This window comes from Agelaius tricolor, unplaced genomic scaffold, assembly GCF_023055355.1.
Source record: "Agelaius tricolor isolate 1412-34295 unplaced genomic scaffold, bAgeTri1.0.p SCAF_43, whole genome shotgun sequence".
In the NCBI taxonomy this organism is placed as follows: Eukaryota; Metazoa; Chordata; class Aves; order Passeriformes; family Icteridae; genus Agelaius; species Agelaius tricolor.
In genome coordinates, this window is record NW_027269303.1 from 2,048,540 (window position 1) to 2,067,219 (window position 18,680).

General features: G+C 52.3%; 1 protein-coding gene across 1 annotated transcript in view; it reads right to left on the bottom strand.

Moving 5' to 3' along the window:
- Nucleotides 1-18,680, bottom strand: part of LOC139604076 (uncharacterized) — a 1,261,625-nt gene that overhangs the window by 532,509 nt on the left and 710,436 nt on the right. The window contains 1 exon segment of the mRNA XM_071455063.1: nucleotides 16,712-16,722. Coding sequence (XP_071311164.1) covers nucleotides 16,712-16,722 — 11 coding nt within the window.

An 18,680-nucleotide genomic window follows, 5' to 3' on the forward strand; every position in this document is an offset into this window, starting at 1 on the left:
TCCAGCCTGCCCAGGGCCCTGTGCAGAGCCCTCCTACCCTCCAGCAGATCAACACTCACATCCAACTTGGTGTCACCATGCTTCCATGAGGCTCCTGAGTGTTCCAATGGTCTCCATGATTTCCATGAGGCCTCCCAGTGTCACAATGCCCCTTTGGTTCCATGGGACCCCTTGGTGTCACAAAGTCTCTTGGATCCTTGGGCCCTGCAGTGTCACAATTGCACCGTGGTCCCCCAAGGCCCTGCAGTGTCACAATGGATCCTTGGTTCCATGAGGTCTGGCAGTGCAGCAATGCTCTCCTTGGTTCCACTGTGTCACAATGGCCTCTTGGTTCCAAGGGCCACCACGGTGTCAAACATGTTTCCTTCATTCCAGGAGTCCCTGAGGAGCAGCCCTGGCCCCTTGGTTCCATGGGGTCTTGCATGTCACAATGGCCCCATCATGACACCAGGTCCTGCTCTGTCACAATGCTCTGCATGGTTCCACAAGGCCCCGCAGGGTCACAGTTGCACTCTGTGGTTCCATGGGGCCTCAGAGTGCCACAATTAATTCCTTGGTGCTGCTGTGTCACAATGGAGCCCTGGTGACACAAGATCCTGCAGTGTCACCAGGGACCCTTGGTTCCATGGGGCACCACAGTGTCACAATTGTCCCCTCAGTTCCCAGAGTCCTTGCAATGGAGCAATGGCCCCTTGATTCCCCTGTCCCCAGGCTCTCCCAAGGGTCTCCTTGGTTCCACAGTGGCACAATGGCCCCTTGTTCCACAAGGCCCTGCAGGGTCACAGTGGCCTCTGTGGTTCCACCAGGACCCAGACTGTCACCATGGACTCCTTGCTTCCATCCAGCCCCACAGTGTCACCATGGCCCCTTGGCTCTGTGCTGCCATGTCGTACACAGTGTCACCATGGTCCTCTTAGTGCCACCAGGCCCCTTGCAGTGTCACAATGGCCCCTTGCTTCCCCAGGGCCCTGCAGGGTCACAATCATCAGAGAATCAACTGGGCTGGAAAAGACCTTGGAGAGCATCAAGTCCAACCTGGGACCCAACACCACCTTGTCACCCAGACCATGGCAATCAGTCTTTTCTTAAAAACCTCCAGGGACGGTGACTCACCTATCTACCCTCGCAACCCATTCCAACGCCCAACCACCCTTTGTGTGGAGAATATTTTCTAATGTCCAGTCTAAAAATCCCCTGGTGCAGCTGAAGGCTGTGTCCTCTTGTCCTGTCACTGTTCCCTGGGAAAAGAGCCTGACCCCACCTGGCTGCACCCTCCTGTCAGGGAGTTGTGGAGAATGATGAGGCCTCCCCTGAGCCTCCTCTTCTCCAGGATAAAAAACCCCAGCTCCCTCAGCCACTGCTCCTCACAAGACTTTCTTCCAGACCCCTGACCAGCCTTGTTTCCCTTCTCTGGACACACTCCAACCCCTCCATGTCCTTCCTATATTGGGGGCCCAGAACTGGACACAGCACTCGAGGTGCTGCCCAACCAGTGCTGAGCACAGGGGAAGAATCACTGCCCTGCCCCTGCTGGCCACACCATTCCTGATCCATAGGAGTTCCAGGGGTTGGATGAGGGAAATGGTGGGGAGGGAGTGGGGAAAAATTCTGATTGATTGTCAGCCATGAAGGGTCATGATTTTCATATCTGTTCAAACCGCATTAAAAGCTGCTGGGGATCAATATCAATTGGAAATTGCTGAGATCAATCTATAAACAGGAAAATAAAACTTAACAGAACAAAACTGTACTCTCAGCATTGTTTTATATTATTGTATATTCACTTTGAATATACTTCTGTCATATGTCTAATTAACCACATTAAGAACTGAAAACTTGAAATATTCCCCAGGGCCTTTTCTTGTTCAGGTATTCTGAACAAATGTTTATGAGATCTTCTCACTGAATTCCTGAACTTAAGAGCTCAAGAAAGAAGAAGTCTCTGGAGCAGTAAAATTCATCAGCAACCTCCAAGTGGCTGAGGATCCATCCCCATGGGAGCAGCAATGAACAGAAATGGGCACAGATTTGTGGCTGCTGTCCCAGCTTTGGCATGGGCCCTGGGCCTGGAGCAGGAGCAGTTCTTGAGGGCCCCAAGGCCGGGGCTCTTGTGCTGCCCTGGGCAGATGGGATGGCAGCAGGGGCTGCAGAGCTCTCAGCACCTCAGGCCGAGGGGAGCAGGGCAGCCAGGGAGCCTCCTTTGGCCTTGGCCAAGCACCTTCCCCCATGGCTGGGGCTGAGTCCTGTGGCAGCTGCAGCTGCTGCTGTGCCCTTGGCGGGGGCTGAGGCCGTGGGGCCAGTGCCCAGAGCAGCCTGGCCTGAGCAGAGCTGTGGGGCCAGAGCCGGCTGGGCTGGGCTGGGCTCAGAGAGGCCCTTGGTGCTGCCCAGAGCTCAGGGCAGCTGGCAGAGCTTGCAGGGAGCTGGGCTGGGCTCAGAGAGCCTGGCCCAGAAACCATCAGTGTCCATCTCAGCCTGGCTGAGCGTGCAGGGGCAGGACTCAGGCCAGGCCTTGTGGGGCAGGGCCAGCACCTGTGCAAGGCATTGCAAACAGGCAAGTGGCCCAGAGAGGAGGCTGCTCTGTGCCCTTGGTGGCACGGACAGAGCAGGGAGGGGGCCCAGGACATTTGTCAGCACCAGCCTCTGTGCCCAGCCCTGGCTGCTGAGTCCAGCTTTGGCCTGGGCTGAGTTTGGCTGTGGCCCAGCTCCATCCTCCTGCAGGGCTCAGGGCCTGTTCCCGGCCATGGCCAGCCCTGGCTGCCTCTCTGCTGGCCCAGAGGCCGGCAGAGCCCGGGGCAGGGCTGTCTGTGCAGCCCCACAGGTGCCACGGGCTCTGCAGGAGCTGGCAGAGGCTGCCCAGCAGGGAGGCCATGGGGCACAGAGCCCCAAGGCTGCTGTGGGCACCACGGCACAGGGGCCGTTCCCAGCCGCAATGCTCCTGGCCTGGGCTGGGCCTGCACAGGGGCTGGGCCACCATGGCTGGGCCAGCACAGGGCCACAAAGGGGCCACGCAGCCGCTGCCGGGGCTGACAGCAAGGCCAGGCACACACAAGCAATTGCTGAGCATGGCCTGCGCTGGCCAGGCCTGACTGTGCCAAGGGCAGAGCTCAGCTGCCCTTGGGGGCTGCAGCAACACTCCAGAGCCCAAAGAGCCTCCATGGCTGTGCTGGAGACCAAGGCTGCAGCAGGGAAATGCAGGGCTGCTGTGGGATGGGGAGGCCATTGAATTCCAGCACACACCTCAGCTCTCTGATGATCCCAGCACCGTGCTGGGCCCTGTTTCAGACTGGAGCAGAGCAGATGTTGATGGGGCAGGAGCCCTGTGGGGCTGTCAGGGACCTGCAGTTTGCAAGGTGCTCTGCTCTCCCTCAGGTGCTCTGGGAGAGATCCAATCCCAGCTGGGCACCTCAGGGCACAAGTGGCACTGCCTGTTCATGGGGACACAACTCATGTCTGCCTGGAAAGGGGCACAGGTGTTAATGCCTTTTTTTTTCATAATATACAAACAAATCTTTTTTATCTGTGTCAATTGAGAATTCTTAAGAAATGGCAAAGTTTTCCAACCAGGAACAGGAATTTTCTGGATCTACTGGATTCTTTGACTGATGGCAGAAGAAGAAATACTGATTTTCCCCTCTCCCTTTGCCACCAACATTCAGTCCAATATTTCATGACCCCCTTCCTTTAGGGGTTTCCGTCCCTCCTGGTTAAATGGCCATGTCTTAGGACATCTCTTCATTTAGAGCAGCTAGTTATAGTTTTTTCATTTATATCACCTCTTCTTATATCTTTGTCTAAAATCCTTAGTGTATGGAAATCCCTTGTGGATGGCAGACATGTCAGATGTTGCTGCAATGTCAGAAGGAGCCAGGGGAAGTGTTTTGATGTTTATTACATTTTATCATTTCACATTTTTTATGCTGGCCATGAAGAGAAACCTTTCTGTGCCTCTGAGTCTCACCAGTTCCTGACCCCCAAAGGACACAAACCTGATGAGTTTTGGTTCCCATGCCAGGCTGCACTTGGACCTCCCTCCATAGCCAGAGCAGAGCTCCCTTGTCCCAGAAAGTGCCTGGCAAAGGAGGAATGAATGAAACCGGACAGGCTGTGGGGATCAGGGGCAGGGCAGAGCCACGGAGAAGAATGACTTTTGCATTTGATGGGGCTGTGCCTTCCCTTGGCTTTGTTGGCTGACAAGAAATGAACATCCCTCTGTGTCCCAGGCAGCTCCTTCTGCAAGGAAAGCAGGTGGGAGTTGGTGCCAAGGAGCTGAAAGCTGCAGGTGCAGCCTGGGCTGGAGGGAGCTCAGATTTGCACAAGGCTGCTCTGAGTGCCAGGGCTTGGATGGGGGAAATGGTGGGGTGGGGGTAGGGACAGAGTCTGATTGATTGTCAGCCATGAAGGATCTTGATTTTCATATCTATTCCAACTGCATGAGGAGGTACTTGGATTCAGTGTCAATTGGAGATTGCACATATCGATTTAGGAATAGGAAAAAATCCTTAACAGGACCTAAAAAAATGTTTTCTCACTGTCTTTTTAAATATAATGCATTCACTTTGGAACACACTACTGAATTCTGTCAAATTAACCACAAAAGATTTGAACACTTAATTTATTCCCAGAGGCTTGGCTTGTTCAGGTGTTCTGAATGTTAATGAGCCATGGGACACTGAATTCCTGCACTGAAGAGCTGAAGGCTGAACAAGTGACTTGGAAAATTAAATCAAATTATTCCCAGAGGCTTGGCTTGTTCAAGTGTTCTGAATGTTCATGAGCCCCGGGACACTGAATTCCTGCACTGAAGAGCTGAAGGCTGAACAAGCCTCTGGAGCAGGGAAATTCAGCAGCAGCCTCCAAGTTGCTGAGGATGTCAGCAGCCCCCAGTGAGGCCATCCCTGCCCAGAGACCGTGGGGGAATGGGCAGACAAGGAGAGCGTCCCTGGGGCTGGGGCAGCACAACTCAGAGGCACCAGCGGCTCCAGCTGGGCAATGGAGTGTGGAATGTGGCTGGGAAAGCCCTGCCTGGGCTGGGCCAAGCAGCACACACAAGCCCTGACCCTCAATCCGGAAACAATTCTCTCAATGAGACATTTAAAAGGAATTACATTTGTTTGTGTCCTCTGAGTGGGACACACTCGAGAAATTCTGACAAGAGATCCTCAGTAGCTCAAAAGATCTAAACAGCCTTTACTAGTAATATGAGAAAATTATGGAAACTTGGCAAATGGTTTGATATGACATTCAATGAAAAACAAAAACCACTTATCAAAGCTTTAAATTGGGCCATTCACCTTCACAGACTCTAAGCCTGTTCCGTTTTAACTTACTCAAGATTTGCAATTTGCAAGAGAACAGAAATAGAAGAAATAGACACAGACAGAGAAAAACAAAAAATATACAGAGAAGCACACACACAGCTACAAAGCCCTGGATTCCAGCAGTGTTCAGATGGAAATTCCAAGAGGATCCAGGGTCAAGATGTGTTCTTGCCTTGTGGTCAGCCTTCAATACCCCTTGGTCTCCCTGGGCCCTTCCCCCAGGTGGGGCTTGGGCTCATTTGGTCCCTCAGGAGCTGGGCTGGGGCTGCAGAGGTGGCTGTGGAGCATTGCCTGTGCTGTGCCAGGGACTGGCAGCCACTGCTGGGCTGGGATAGAGGCTCTGGGGGGATTGGGGTTCCAGGGCAGGGCAGGGCTGGGCTTCCAGGGCAGGGCAAGGCTGGACCTGCCCCTTCCTCCCCCACACATGAAATGTTTCCAGCCAACAATCTCCTCCAGTCTGTCACAATAGGGAATATTGTAGGTGAAATCCCAATTCTGGCCATGGGCACCTGGCTGAGAAGGACAGTTCGTTTCCATAGGAAGGAAAGCATGGAGCTCCAGGGTTTCAGCAGCAGATGAGAAGAGCCCCTCAACATGCCAAGGCCAGCTAGACCAGTCAGGTAGTCCCTGGAAGGCCAAAGCAGCCAGTCCTGTTCCATGTTGCCTTGGCTTTATGGTGCCCCATAATGTCTTAATGGTGCCTTGATTCCATGGGATCCAGCAGTGTCACAATGGACCCTCGGTTCAATTGGGTTCCACAGCGTTGCAGTGGGTCCAAGTTTCCAGAAGGCCCTGCAGTGTCACAATGGACTTTTGAACTGTGAGGGTTTTTGGTGTCACAATAGTCTCCTTTGGCTCCACAGTGTCACAATGGACATTGATGACAAGGGGCCCCTCTGTGTCACCGTGGAACTTTGGTTCCATGTAGCCCAGCAGTGTCACAAAGGCCTCTTGGTTTCATGAGGCCCCACAGTATCACAATGGTCCTCTGGGGTGTGTGGGGACTCCCAGGGTCACTATGGTCTCACTGGTTCCATGAGGCCTCAGAGTGTCACAATGCTTTGCTTATTTCATGGGGCCTCATAGTGTCACAATGGTCTCCAGGATTCCATGAGCCCCCTCAGTGTCACAATGGACTCCTTGGTTCCATGGTGCCCCAGAGTGTCACAATGGCCCCTTGGTTCCATGAGGCGATGAAGTGTCTTAATGGTGTCTCCACGGTTCCATGAGGCCCTGCGGTGTCACAGTGGACCCTTGGTCAGATGGGGCCTCTCAGTGTCACAATGATCCCTCCATTCCTTGGAGCCACACAGCGTCAGTACAGCCCCTTTGGTTCCTTGAGGCCCAGCAATGTCACAGTGCTCTCCATGATTCCATGAGGTGCCACTGTGTCACAATGGTCCCTTGGTGTCACAAGGCCCCACAGTGTCACAATGGTCCCTTGGTGTCACAGGGCCCCACAGTGTCACAATGGTCCCTTGGTCTCACAGGGCCCCACAGGGTCACAATGGTCCCTTGGTTCCATGGGCCCTGTGCTGCTGCATTCCCCCCTCCCCTTCTCAGGCCGCCCTGCCAGCTGAGAAATGCTCCTTGGGGCTCGGCCTTGGCCAACAGCCCCTGGGCTCAGCTCCTCTGCAGCTCATCACAAACACTGTCTGCTCCAGGCACTGCTGCTGCCCAACCAGCTCCTGCTTTCTGGAGGAGCAGCCCTGGGAACTGCTTTTGTTCCCTCAGTGGCACAACATCCCTGTTCTCACCCTGCCAAAGAAAGCTGTTGGTGCCAAGTGTGGCCAGGATGAACCATTGCAGGGACTGAAGCCCCTCTCTTGGGGCCCTACAAACAGCGCTCCAAAAGGAGCCCTTGGAGCTCTCCTGGGCCAGCGACTCCCTCTGAGTGGGGCCTCTCCCAGCCGGGAACTCTCCCGTTTGCTGCACTCGGGGATCCCCAACAACGACGGAGCCTGGGCCGATCCCCCCACTCCTCCAGGTTCAACCCTTCACCCGCTGGGGAGATGCCAAAGGATCCACAGGGAGCATTTCCTGCCCTCAGGGGAATTTCTCCCAGGTGCCTTGCACTGACTCTTTGTGTCTGTGTGCACACAGGAGTGCCTGTGCTGGGGAAATGTGGCAGAAATGCTGCTCTCTGAGGGGCTAGAGTGCCGTGGATAGCTGAGTCAGTCAGATATCCAGATATCAGTAAGTAAGGTTAAGTCAGGAGATCTAAGCTAAGTTAAATGCTGCTAAGAGTTCTTCTTTTGCTAAGTTGTTAAGTTTTATTCAAGTTATTAGCTAAGTTTTGTTAAGTGTTATTCCTGTGTTAAATTATTGAGTCATTGGTTTTAAGTTAGGTTAAGTACTGTTAAATGCTGTTCTTTTGCGTAATTGTGAAGTTGACGGTATCACTTAAGTCCTTTTAAATTTCATCTCTGTTAACCTTTTGGGCTGTATTCCTTTTATCCTTGCCCTCCTTGTCCTTATGTCACACACACACACACAGGGACAGTTCTCGGCTCATTTCTGGTTTGATTGCCTGGATTTAATTTGGTTTTGCTGTTGCTTTGTTTCCCTGCTGTGCCTGAAGTGTCCAGTCAGGAGCAGAGTGACTCTTGCTCAGGAACTTTGTGCTGCTGTCCCTTAATATTAAATCTGGTTTTTGCTGCTCCCTTGCTGGGGATTTTTTCAGTGCTCTCAAGGCCTCATTGGTACCAGGGTGAAGGAGCCCTGGCCCAGGCTCTGGCCCTGGGGGACACGGGGACGCTGCTGGGGGGTGCCTGTCCCCCTGTGCCACCCCCAGGGCCCCGGCCCCCCGTCCCCGTGTCAGGCTCTGGGGTCGATCTCGTGGAACATCCTCTGGGGGAGGCTGCGGCGCCGGGGGCGGGGGGACCCGGGGGGACAGGGGACCCCGCTGTGCACGAGCAGGGTTGGACTGCTCTGGGGGGAACTGTGAGGGGGGCCGGGGCAGAGTGACCTCCCCAGTGACCTCACACAGCCCACTCTGTGATGTCACACAGCCTCCTGTGATGTCACACAGCCTCCTGTGACATCAGACAGCAACCTGTGATTTCACACAGCCCCTGTGATGTCACACAGAATCCTGTGATGTCATACTGACATCTCTATAACCTCACACAGCACCTGTGATGTTACACAGCCCACTCTGATGCCACAGATCACTTTTGCAATGTCACACAGCCACCAGTGATGTCATAGCCCACTTTAGGATGTCACATAGCATCCCTGTGATGTTGCAGAGCCAACTCTTGGAAGTCACCCTGGAATGTCATGCAGCTGCACTGTGATGTCTCAGAAGACACTGTGATGTCACAAAGTCACCATATCATGTCACTGTGTGTTCTGTGATGGCAGAGCCAGCTCTATGATGTTGCACAGCCAGCCAGTGATGTCACAACCCACTCTCTGATGTCACAGAGCCACCTTTTATGATGGCAAGATCTGCTCCATGGCCTCACACCTACTCTATGATGTCACAGATCGCTGTGTGATGTCACAACACCCTCGGTGATGTCACAACCCCCTCAGTGATGTCACAAAGCCCTCTCTGTGATGTCATACTGCCACTCTGTAATGTCACAGCACACACTTTGACCCCACAGCCAGCTCTATGATTTCATACAGCCATGCCATGATGTCACAGACTGCTCTGTGATGTCACAGAATCCCCTCTATGATGACATAGCTGCTCAGTGACCTCACAAAACAAACTCTGTGATGTCATAGCCCAATCTGTGACCTCACACAGCCCACTCTGTGCTGTCACACAGCCCCTGGCTGACATCACAGCTGCTCTGTGCCTCCATGACACAGGCACAGAGGAGCTGCTGTGACACAGCCCCCTCTGGGACATGCCACAGCCCCTGCCAGTGCTGAGCCCCTGGGAGCTCTGTCTGTGCCCTGCTGGTGTCCCTGAGGGGCCCTGGCAGTGCCCCAGCCCTGCTGGGCTGTGCACAGGAGCTGCTCCTGGCCAGAGCTGTCTCTCTGCAGCTCTGCTGCTCTTGCCAGGAGCTGCCTCTGAGCCAGGAGCCCGGCCCAGCTCAGCAGCACAGACACAGCACAAGGACTTTAATGACCCTCTGGGGCTTTGGTGCTCTTTGTGTCTGCCATGCCCAAAGTGCTGCCCAAGTTGGCTCTGTCAGGGCTGTCTTGCAGCTGCTGCCCATCCCTGTGCCCTGTGCAGCCCAGGCTCTCCTACGGTGTCCCTGCCCTGTGCCTCTGTCCCTGCAGGCTGTCGGCATCCCCCGGCTGCCCCACCTGGCTGGGCCCTTCCTTTGCTGACAGCTCTGCCTCCTGCCTGCCTCTGCCTGCCCACACAAAGCCTTGGGCTGATACCAAAAGGGTTCATTCAATTTTTACTGTGCCTGTGAACTTTCAGCACAGGAACAAGCCATGCAGGGTCTGCTTTCCCAGCAAGCATGGCTGGAAGACAGGAAGATATCCGGCTCAAGAATGTAATGGCAGAAAAAAGAAGGACTGAAACTGGGAACTTGGGGTGGATTTTATGGTAATGGGTAAATTGTAATACACATTTAGTGACGCTGGTAGAATAACACATCCACATAGGGTTAGGAGTTATCCCAAACTAGATCTCAGGCCTGAATAAATGATACCTCTTAAACAGCAATTTAGTGTTAATGAGTCCTATTCTGATATTTTGGCTTTGATAATGGTGAGGCCTCACAGAACCAAGGATTCAGCTGTGACACTGAGCAAACCCATGGAATAAAGGGTCCATTGTGACACCATGGAACCCCATGGAACCAAAATCCATTTTGGCACATTGGGGCCACATTGAAAAAATGGCCCATTGTGAAACTGCACATTCAAGGAGACCATTGTGACACTGAAAAACCTCTGGGAACCATGGGGCCATTCCAACACAGCAAGGCCTGGTGGAACCATGGGTCCATATCCACTGCAGAACCTCACGGAACACGGAAGGTGACCGTGTTCTGCTATGGAACCTCATGGAACAAATGGGTCCATTGTGACACTGCAGAACCTAGGAGACTGCTGTTGGCTGTGTGAACGCTCATGGAACCAGAAATCCATTGTGACACAGCAAGGCCTGACGGAACCAAGGGTCCGTTGTTAAACTCTGTGGCCTCATGGAATCATGAGCCATTGTGACACAGCGTGGCCACATGGAGTCAAGGGGCCACTGTGACACTGCAGATCCAAGGAGGCCATTGGCACTGAGAAACCTCATGGAACCGAGAGTCCATTGTTACACTGTGGGGCCGGTGGAACCAAGGGGAGCACAGTGACTTTGTGGGGCCTCATGGAACAATGGAGACTGTTCTGATACTTTGGGACCCACTGGAACCAAAGGACCATTATAGAATGGCACGGCCTCAAGGAATCAAGGGGACTACAGTAAACCTTGGGGGTCTCCATGGGATGAAGGGTACAAGGAACCAAAATACCATTGTGACACTCTGGGGCATCATGGAACCAAAGGTCCATTGTGACAGAGCAGGGCCTTGTGGAGCCAAGGGGACCACAGTGATACTGTGGGGCTCAGTGAAACCAATGGTCTGTTGTGACACTGCGAGGCCTTATGGAATCACGGAGACCACTGTGACACCAAAGGCCTCATTGAAACAAGGGGCCATTGTGACACTACAAGGCCTCTTGGAAGCAAGGAATCATTGTGGTACCATGGAGCGTTGGCAGGCCAAGGGGCAGTTGTCACACTGTGTGGCACCAAGGAGTCCATTGTGACACTACAGGGCCCCATAGAACTAAGGATTCGTGGAACAGTGCTGGAACACCTGGAACCAAAGTTCCATTATGACACTGCAGGGCCTCATGACATCCTGGAGGCCATGATGACACTTTGAGGCCTCGTTGAATCAAGGGGCTCTGCAGGGCCTCATGGAACCAAGGAGACTGTTGTTGGCAGTACAAAAGCTCATGGAACCAAAAGTCCATTGTGACACTGTGGGGCCTCATAGAACCAAGAAGACTGATATGACACTTAGGGACCCACTGGAACCAAGGGGCCATTGTGTCATCTCAGGGTCTCGTAGAACCAAGGCAACCACTGTGACACTGCAAGGTGTCATGGAAGCAAGGGGCCAGTGTAACACATCCAGGCTTGGTGGAACCAAGGGGCCATTGTGATCCTGGGGAACCCAATAGAACCAAGGGGCCAGTTTGAGACTCTGCCATGTGATGGAACCAAGGGGCCGTTGTGGCATTGCACAGTCCCATGGAAACAAGGAAACCACTGTGACACTGCAAGGCCTCATGGAAGCAAGGGGCCATTGTGCCACTGTGGAGCCAAGGAGACCATTGTTATATCACTGGGCCTCGTGGAAACAAACATCTGTTGTGATCCTACAGGGCCTCATGGACCCAAGGGCTCATTGTCATGCTGGAGGGCCCCAAGGATCCAAGAACATGGAACAGGTCTGGCTGGCTGGGCCTCCTGGGGCCTGCCTGACTGGTCTAGCTGACCTTGGCACGTTGAAGGTCACTTCTCATCTGCCCCTGAAACCCTGGAGTTCCATGCTTCCCTTCCTGTCAGAAAGAACTGTCCTTCTCCTCCAGGGGTTCATGGCTGAAATTGGGATTCCTCCTCCAAATTTGATTATATCCAAGGATTATTGCCATATGAAACCTGCCAGGACAGACAGCTCTGGCTGGCCTTGGCCTCTTGGGGGCCACCTCTCATCTGCCTTCAAAACACTGTGGGCCTGTGCTTTTCCTCCCATGGAAAAAAACATCTTTCAAGTCCAGGCATCCATGGCCAAAATTGGTAATCCACCTCCAAAATTCCTTAAATCCAAGGATAGCTTCCAGAGAAAAGCTGCCAGGATTGTTTAGGTTCCCTTGGTTTCCTGAGGGCCAGCTCTCATCTACCTTTGAAACTCTGGGGTTCCACACTTTTCTTCCTATGGAAAGGAACTGTCCTTCTCATCCAGATCCCTGTAGACAAAAGTGGGGTTTGGCCTCCCAAATTCTGTCTCTCCAAGGATTCTTCCCTGACAACAAGTCTGGCTGGCCTTGGCCTCCTTGGGGCCGCCTCTAATCAGCCCTTAAAACACTGGGGCTCTGCACTTTCCTTCCTATGGAGAACTGTCATTCCAGTCCAGGAACCCATGGCTGAAATGGAATTCCACCTCCCAACTTCCCCATATATCCAAAGGCTGCTTTCAGTCAAAAGCTGCAAGGCCAGACAGGTCTGGCTTGCCTTGGCCTCTGGTGACTGCTTCTCATCTACCATCAAACCCTGGGGTTCTGAGGTTTCTTTCCTATAGAAAAGAACTGTGCCTCATGTCCAGGCACTCTTGGCCTCAAGCACTGGACCACTCTATAGGGACACAGGAGCTCTGTGCTCAGTGGGGTGGAAACTGAGGACAGCAGAGGAGAGCTTTGGGAGGGATTGAAGGGTGGTTTCAGAGGTGGAGGATCCTTTTGACATAGTAGAGAACAGCAGGAGAAAGGAAGAATTAATTCCAAAGGGCTCAGGCCTTGGCCCTTTGCAATCCTGAATCACATCCAGGTTTGCTCAGCACCAGAGACACCTTTGCCTTGCTTGTCCCCACCTGTCATCACTGCCACCAGTGTTCTGCTCTGCTTGGAACCTGGGGACGCTTTCTCAGTCCTTTCCCTCACATGGATCTCTCTAAAGTATGAGGGGAAATTTCATTGTTTCACCCTCTTTTTGAGTCCCTCAGAAGTTCTTTGAGCACACTCTGAGGGACTGAGTCTGATGCAAAGAGCACCAAAGCCCCAGAGGGTCATTAAAGTCCTTGTGCTGTGTCTGTGCTGCTGAGCTGGGCCGGGCTCCTGGCCCAGAGGCAGCTCCTGGCAAGGGCAGCAGAGCTGCAGAGAGACAGCTCTGGCCAGGAGCAGCTCCTGTGCACAGCCCAGCAGGGCTGGGGCACTGCCAGGGCCCCTCAGGGACACCAGCAGGGCACAGACAGAGCTCCCAGGGGCTCAGCACTGGCAGGGGCTGTGGCATGTCCCAGAGGGGGCTGTGTCACAGCAGCTCCTCTGTGCCTGTGTCATGGAGGCACAGAGCAGCTGTGATGTCAGCCAGGGGCTGTGTGACAGCAGAGAGTGGGCTGTGTGAGGTCACAGATTGGGCTATGACATCACAGAGTTTGTTTTGTGAGGTCACTGAGCAGCTACAGCATCATAGAGGGGACTGTGTGACATCACAGAGCAGTCTGTGACATCATGGCATGGCTGTGTGACATCATAGAGCTGGCTGTGAGGTCAAAGTGTGTGCTGTGACTTTACAGAGTGGCAGTATGACATCACAGAGAGGGCTTTGTGACATCACTGAGGGGGTTGTGACATCACACAGCTCTATGTGACATCACAGAGTAGGGTGTGAGGCCATAGAGCCGATCCTGCTATCATAGAGGATGGAACTTTGACATCAGGGAGTGAGTTGTGACATCACTGGCTGGCTGTAAATTCATAGAGCAGTCTGTGACATCACAGAACAGACAGTGACATCACATGATGACTTTTAATATCAAAGTGTCTTCTGTGACATCACAGAGCAGATGTATCACATCACAGGGTGACATCAAAGGGGGGGGCTGTGTGACATGCTAGGGGACTGTGTGAGATCACTGGATGTCGTATGACATCACAGGGGTTGTGACATCATAGGAAGATTGTGTGTTGTCACGGGGGGTGTTTTAAATCACAGGGGGGCAGTGTGACATCACAGGGGGCTCTGTGACTTCACAGCAGCTGTGTGACATCACAGGGGCTGTGTGACATCACGGGGGCTGTGTGAGGTCACTGGGGAGGTCACTCTGCCCCGGCCCCCCTCACAGTTCCCCCCAGAGCAGTCCAACCCTGCTCGTGCACAGCGGGGTCCCCTGTCCCCCCGGGTCCCCCCGCCCCCGGCCCCGCAGCCTCCCCCAGAGGATGTTCCACGAGATCGACCCCAGAGCCTGACACGGGGACGGGGGGCCGGGGCCCTGGGGGTGGCACAGGGGGACAGGGACCCCCCGGCAGCGTCCCCGTGTCCCCCAGGGCCAGAGCCTGGGCCAGGGCTCCTTCACCCTGGTACCAATGAGGCCTTGAGAGTGCTGAAAAAATCCCCAGCAAGGGATCAGCAAAAACCAGATTGAATATTAAGGGACAGCAGCACAAAGTTCCTTGGCAGGAGTCACTCTGCTCCTGACTGGACACTTCAGGCACACCAAGGAAACAAAGCAACAACAAAACCAAATAAAGTCTGGACAATCAAACCAGAAATGAGACGAGAACTGTCCCTGTGTGTGTGTGTGTGACACAAGGACAGTGAGGGCAAGGATAAAAGGAATATGGCCCAAAAGCTGAACAGAGCTCAAACTTAACAGGACTTTACTTACACTTTAACCTTAACTGATACCTTCAACTTCACAATTTAGCAAAAGAACAGCACTTAACTTTAACACCAGCCGGGGGTTTTTTTACAGATGCGAACGAGATGGGGCTGCTATGGAAAGTGTCTCGAGCTGTTTCTTTTTTCAGCATCAGTCTCATTACATGATTTTGATAATGGGAAGATGCTAGCAGCTCACAATCCAGGCAGCAGGCCAGAAAACTTAATGTTACAACATACTTTATAAGCTTCTTGACCAATCACACAAAGCAAAAGCATATTGAGAGTAGTTCTATCCAACCACCATAAGCACACGTACCTTTGGGTAAAACAATGCTTGCTTATTTAGAATACAATACCCGTTTGTAAGAGACAACGCACAGAGCTCCATTATCAAGCTTTAACCTTCCTAGTATCTTGCTAGATAAACTTTCTGCAACTTAGAGAGCTTTTCAGACAAGCATTAATACATAGGCTATTGTTCTATTTGCCCTTGCCTTTTCTACAGTTTAAATAATTTTTCTGCTGACCTATCTCATGACTGTTGCTTTAGCACTGTTCACAATTCTGCTGTATCTGAGGCCTGCCTTTTGCAGCTTTCCTAGAACCCTCTAATTGCATGGATTCCCACAAAGAGTATTTAACCTAACTTACAACCTATGACTCAATGATTTAATGGTAGAATAACATTAAACAATATTCAACTTAGCTTATATTAAACTTTACTTAGCAAAAAAAAGCTCTTAACACCAAATAACTTATTCCTTATGATATAACCTTACTTACAGGCCTGACTGACTCAGCTATGCAAGGCTCTCAAACCCCTCAGAGAGCAGCATTTCTGCCACATTTCCCCAGCACAGGCACTCCTGTGTGCACACAGACACAAAGAGTCACCTCCAAATTCCCTATATCCAAAGACTGCTCCCAGACAAAATCTGCCATTCCTGACAAGTCTGGCAAGCCTTGGACTAGAGAGGCTCTCACTTGCCTTCCAAACACTGGGGCTCTGTGCTTTCCATCCTATGGAAAGGAGCTGTCCTTCTCATCCAGGCACCCATGGCCAAATTTGGGATTTCACCTGCAACATTGCCTTACTGTGAGAGACCGGAGGAGAATGGTGGCTCAAAACATTTTGTGTGTGGGGGAGAGCAGGGGGCAGGTCCAGCCTTGTCCTGCCCTGGAACCCCAATCCCCCCAGAGCCTCTATCCCAGCCCAGCAGTGGCTGCCAGTCCCTGGCACAGCACAGGCAATGCTCCACAGCCACCTCTGCAGCCCCAGCCCAGCTCCTGAGGGACCAAATGAGCCCAAGCCCCACCTGGGGGAAGGGCCCAGGGAGACCAAGGGGTATTGAAGGCTGACCACAAGGCAAGCACACATCTTGACCCTACCTCCTCTTGGAATTTCCATCTGAACAGTGCATCTCTATATCACATTTTTCTCTCATCCTGTGTCTTCTTCTATTTTTGTCCCCTTGCAAATTTTGACTAAATTAAAATTGAACAAACTACGAGTTTATGAAGTTGAATGGGCCAAGTTAATGCTTTGAGAAGTGTTTTGTGTTGATTGAATGTCATATTAAACCTTTTGCCAAAGTTTCTCTGATTTTCTAAATTTGCCAGTAAAGTCTGTTTTGTTGCTTTGAGCTCCTGACAATCCCTTGTTGGTATTTCTCCAACTCAGAAGACACAAACAAATGTAATTCCTTTTAAATGTCTCCTTGAGAGAGTTGTTTGGGGAATGGGAGTCAGGGCTTGTCTGTGCTGCTTGGCCCAGCCCAGGCAGGGCTTTCCCAGCCACATTCCACACTCCATTGCCCAGCTGGAGCCGCTGGTGCCTCTGAGTTGTGCTGCCCCAGCCCCAGGGACACTCTCCTTGTCTGCCCATTCCCCCACGGTCTCTGGGCAGGGATGGCCTCACTGGGGGCTGCTGACATCCTCAGCAACTTGGAGGCTGCTGCTGAATTTCACTGCTCCAGAGGCTTGTTCAGCCTTCAGCTCCTCAGTTCAGGAATTCAGTGTCCCAGGGCTCATTAACATTCAGAACACCTTAACAAACCAAGCCTCTGGGAATCATTTGATTTTAATTTTCAAATCCTTTGTGGTTAAGTAGATCTCAGTACTGTATTCAAACTGTATACATGATATTTAAAAAGGCAGCGAGAAAAGATTTTTTAGGTCCTGTTTAGTTTTGTTTTCCTGTGAATTCATTGATATGTGCAATCTCCAACTGACACTGAATCAAAGTACCTCCTCATGCAGTTTGAATAGATATGAAAATCAAGACCCTCCATGGCTGACAATCAATCAGACTCTGTCCCTACCCCCAGCCCACCATTTCCCCCATCCAAGCCCTGGCACTCAGAGCAGCCTTGTGCAAATCTGAGCTCCCTCCAGCCCAGGCTGCACCTGCAGCTTTCAGCTCCTTGGCTCCAACTCCCACCTGCTTTCCTTGGAGAAGGAGCTGCCCGAGACACAGAGGGATGTTCATTTCTTGTCAGCCAGCAAAGCCAAGGGAAGGCACAGCTCCATCAAATGCAAAAGTCATTCTTCTCTGTCGGGTTCGGCTGTCTGTCTCTGCCCCGACACGGGTAGAGTGGTTCTTTGGTGGGCGCGATGCAAAGGACGAGTCTGGACTCTTCAGCTTTCGGTCTTCAGGTTGTTTATTATTTCTTATCTACAAAAATTTTCTGTCTGCCCAACAGAGGTCTGATCTGCAAGCAGTCACAGGCACTCTCTGACCACCCACGGGGCGGTCATGTCTTTTTATACTAAAACCTACGTATACAATATTTACCTTTATTTCCCAATGCTTTTCACCCATGTTGGCAAGTGCACTTTCACCATAAACCAATCTCTAAGTGCCAACATCATCACAGGAGATGGAGGACAAGAAGAAGAAAGAAGAAGGACAAGACACGCCCCGATCTCTCCATCTTGTCTCCATAACCCCCCTGTACCAAAAACCTTAAAGTCTATATCTCACCTTCTAAATGTGTCTCTTTTACACCTTTTACTCTAAAGTGATTCTCTTGTCCTCAGACTCTTGTTACTTCTGTGGATGGATCAAAATCAAGCCACCAAACACTCTTGGCAACATTCCAGGGTTTTCGAGACCCCCAAGGGTTCTCCTGGCATCTCTGGACATCGGGAACGATGTGCTGAGATCCCACATTCTCTGTGGCTCTGCCCCTGATCCCCACAGCCTGTCCTGTTTCCTTCATCCCTGCATTGCCAGGGACTGTCTGGGACAAGGGAGCTCTGCTCTGGGGATGGAGGGAGGTCCAAGTGCAGCCACTGCAGTGGGAAGCACAACTCATCAGGTTTGTGTCCTTTGGGGACCAGGAACTGGTGAGACTCAGAGGCACAGAAAGTTTCTCTTCATGGCCAACAGACCATGGTTGAACAGGACACAATTTAATAACAATCTCACTCTTCCCTGAGCTAAGTGCAATGTCCCAGCAGCATCTGAGGAGTCCACCATCCACAAGGGATTTCCATACTAAAATTAATTTCAGATAAACATGGTTCTGTGATAGATATAAACACAATTAAGTTCTTGTATCAGGATGCTCATCCTGGAGTGGGGGCAAAACAGCTCCAACAATTCCTGATTTGCAAAGCTGTCAGTGGTGGATGGAGAAGGGAGGTCAGGCTGCTCGTGGTGTTGAGGAAATGCTGAAAGCAGCCTGACTCATTTCATCTCCTCCTGTCCTGGCTGATCTCCCCTCTTTCCCCTTCCACCCATTGGCTTTTGTCTCCCACCAGGCCCCCGGTGAAGAGCCTGGCTCTGTGTTCTCCATCCCCTCCTCGCTGGCACTGCCAGGCTGGGATGAGGAGCCCCTCAGCCTTCCCTGCTCTGGGCTGGACAAGCCCAGCTCCCTCAGCCTCTGCTCACAGCCCAGGGGCTCCAGCCCCACCTTGGAGGCCCTTCCCAGACCCTGCTCCAGCTGCCAGACATCTTTCCTGCCCTGGGCAACCCAACCCAGGCCACAGTGACCTGGATA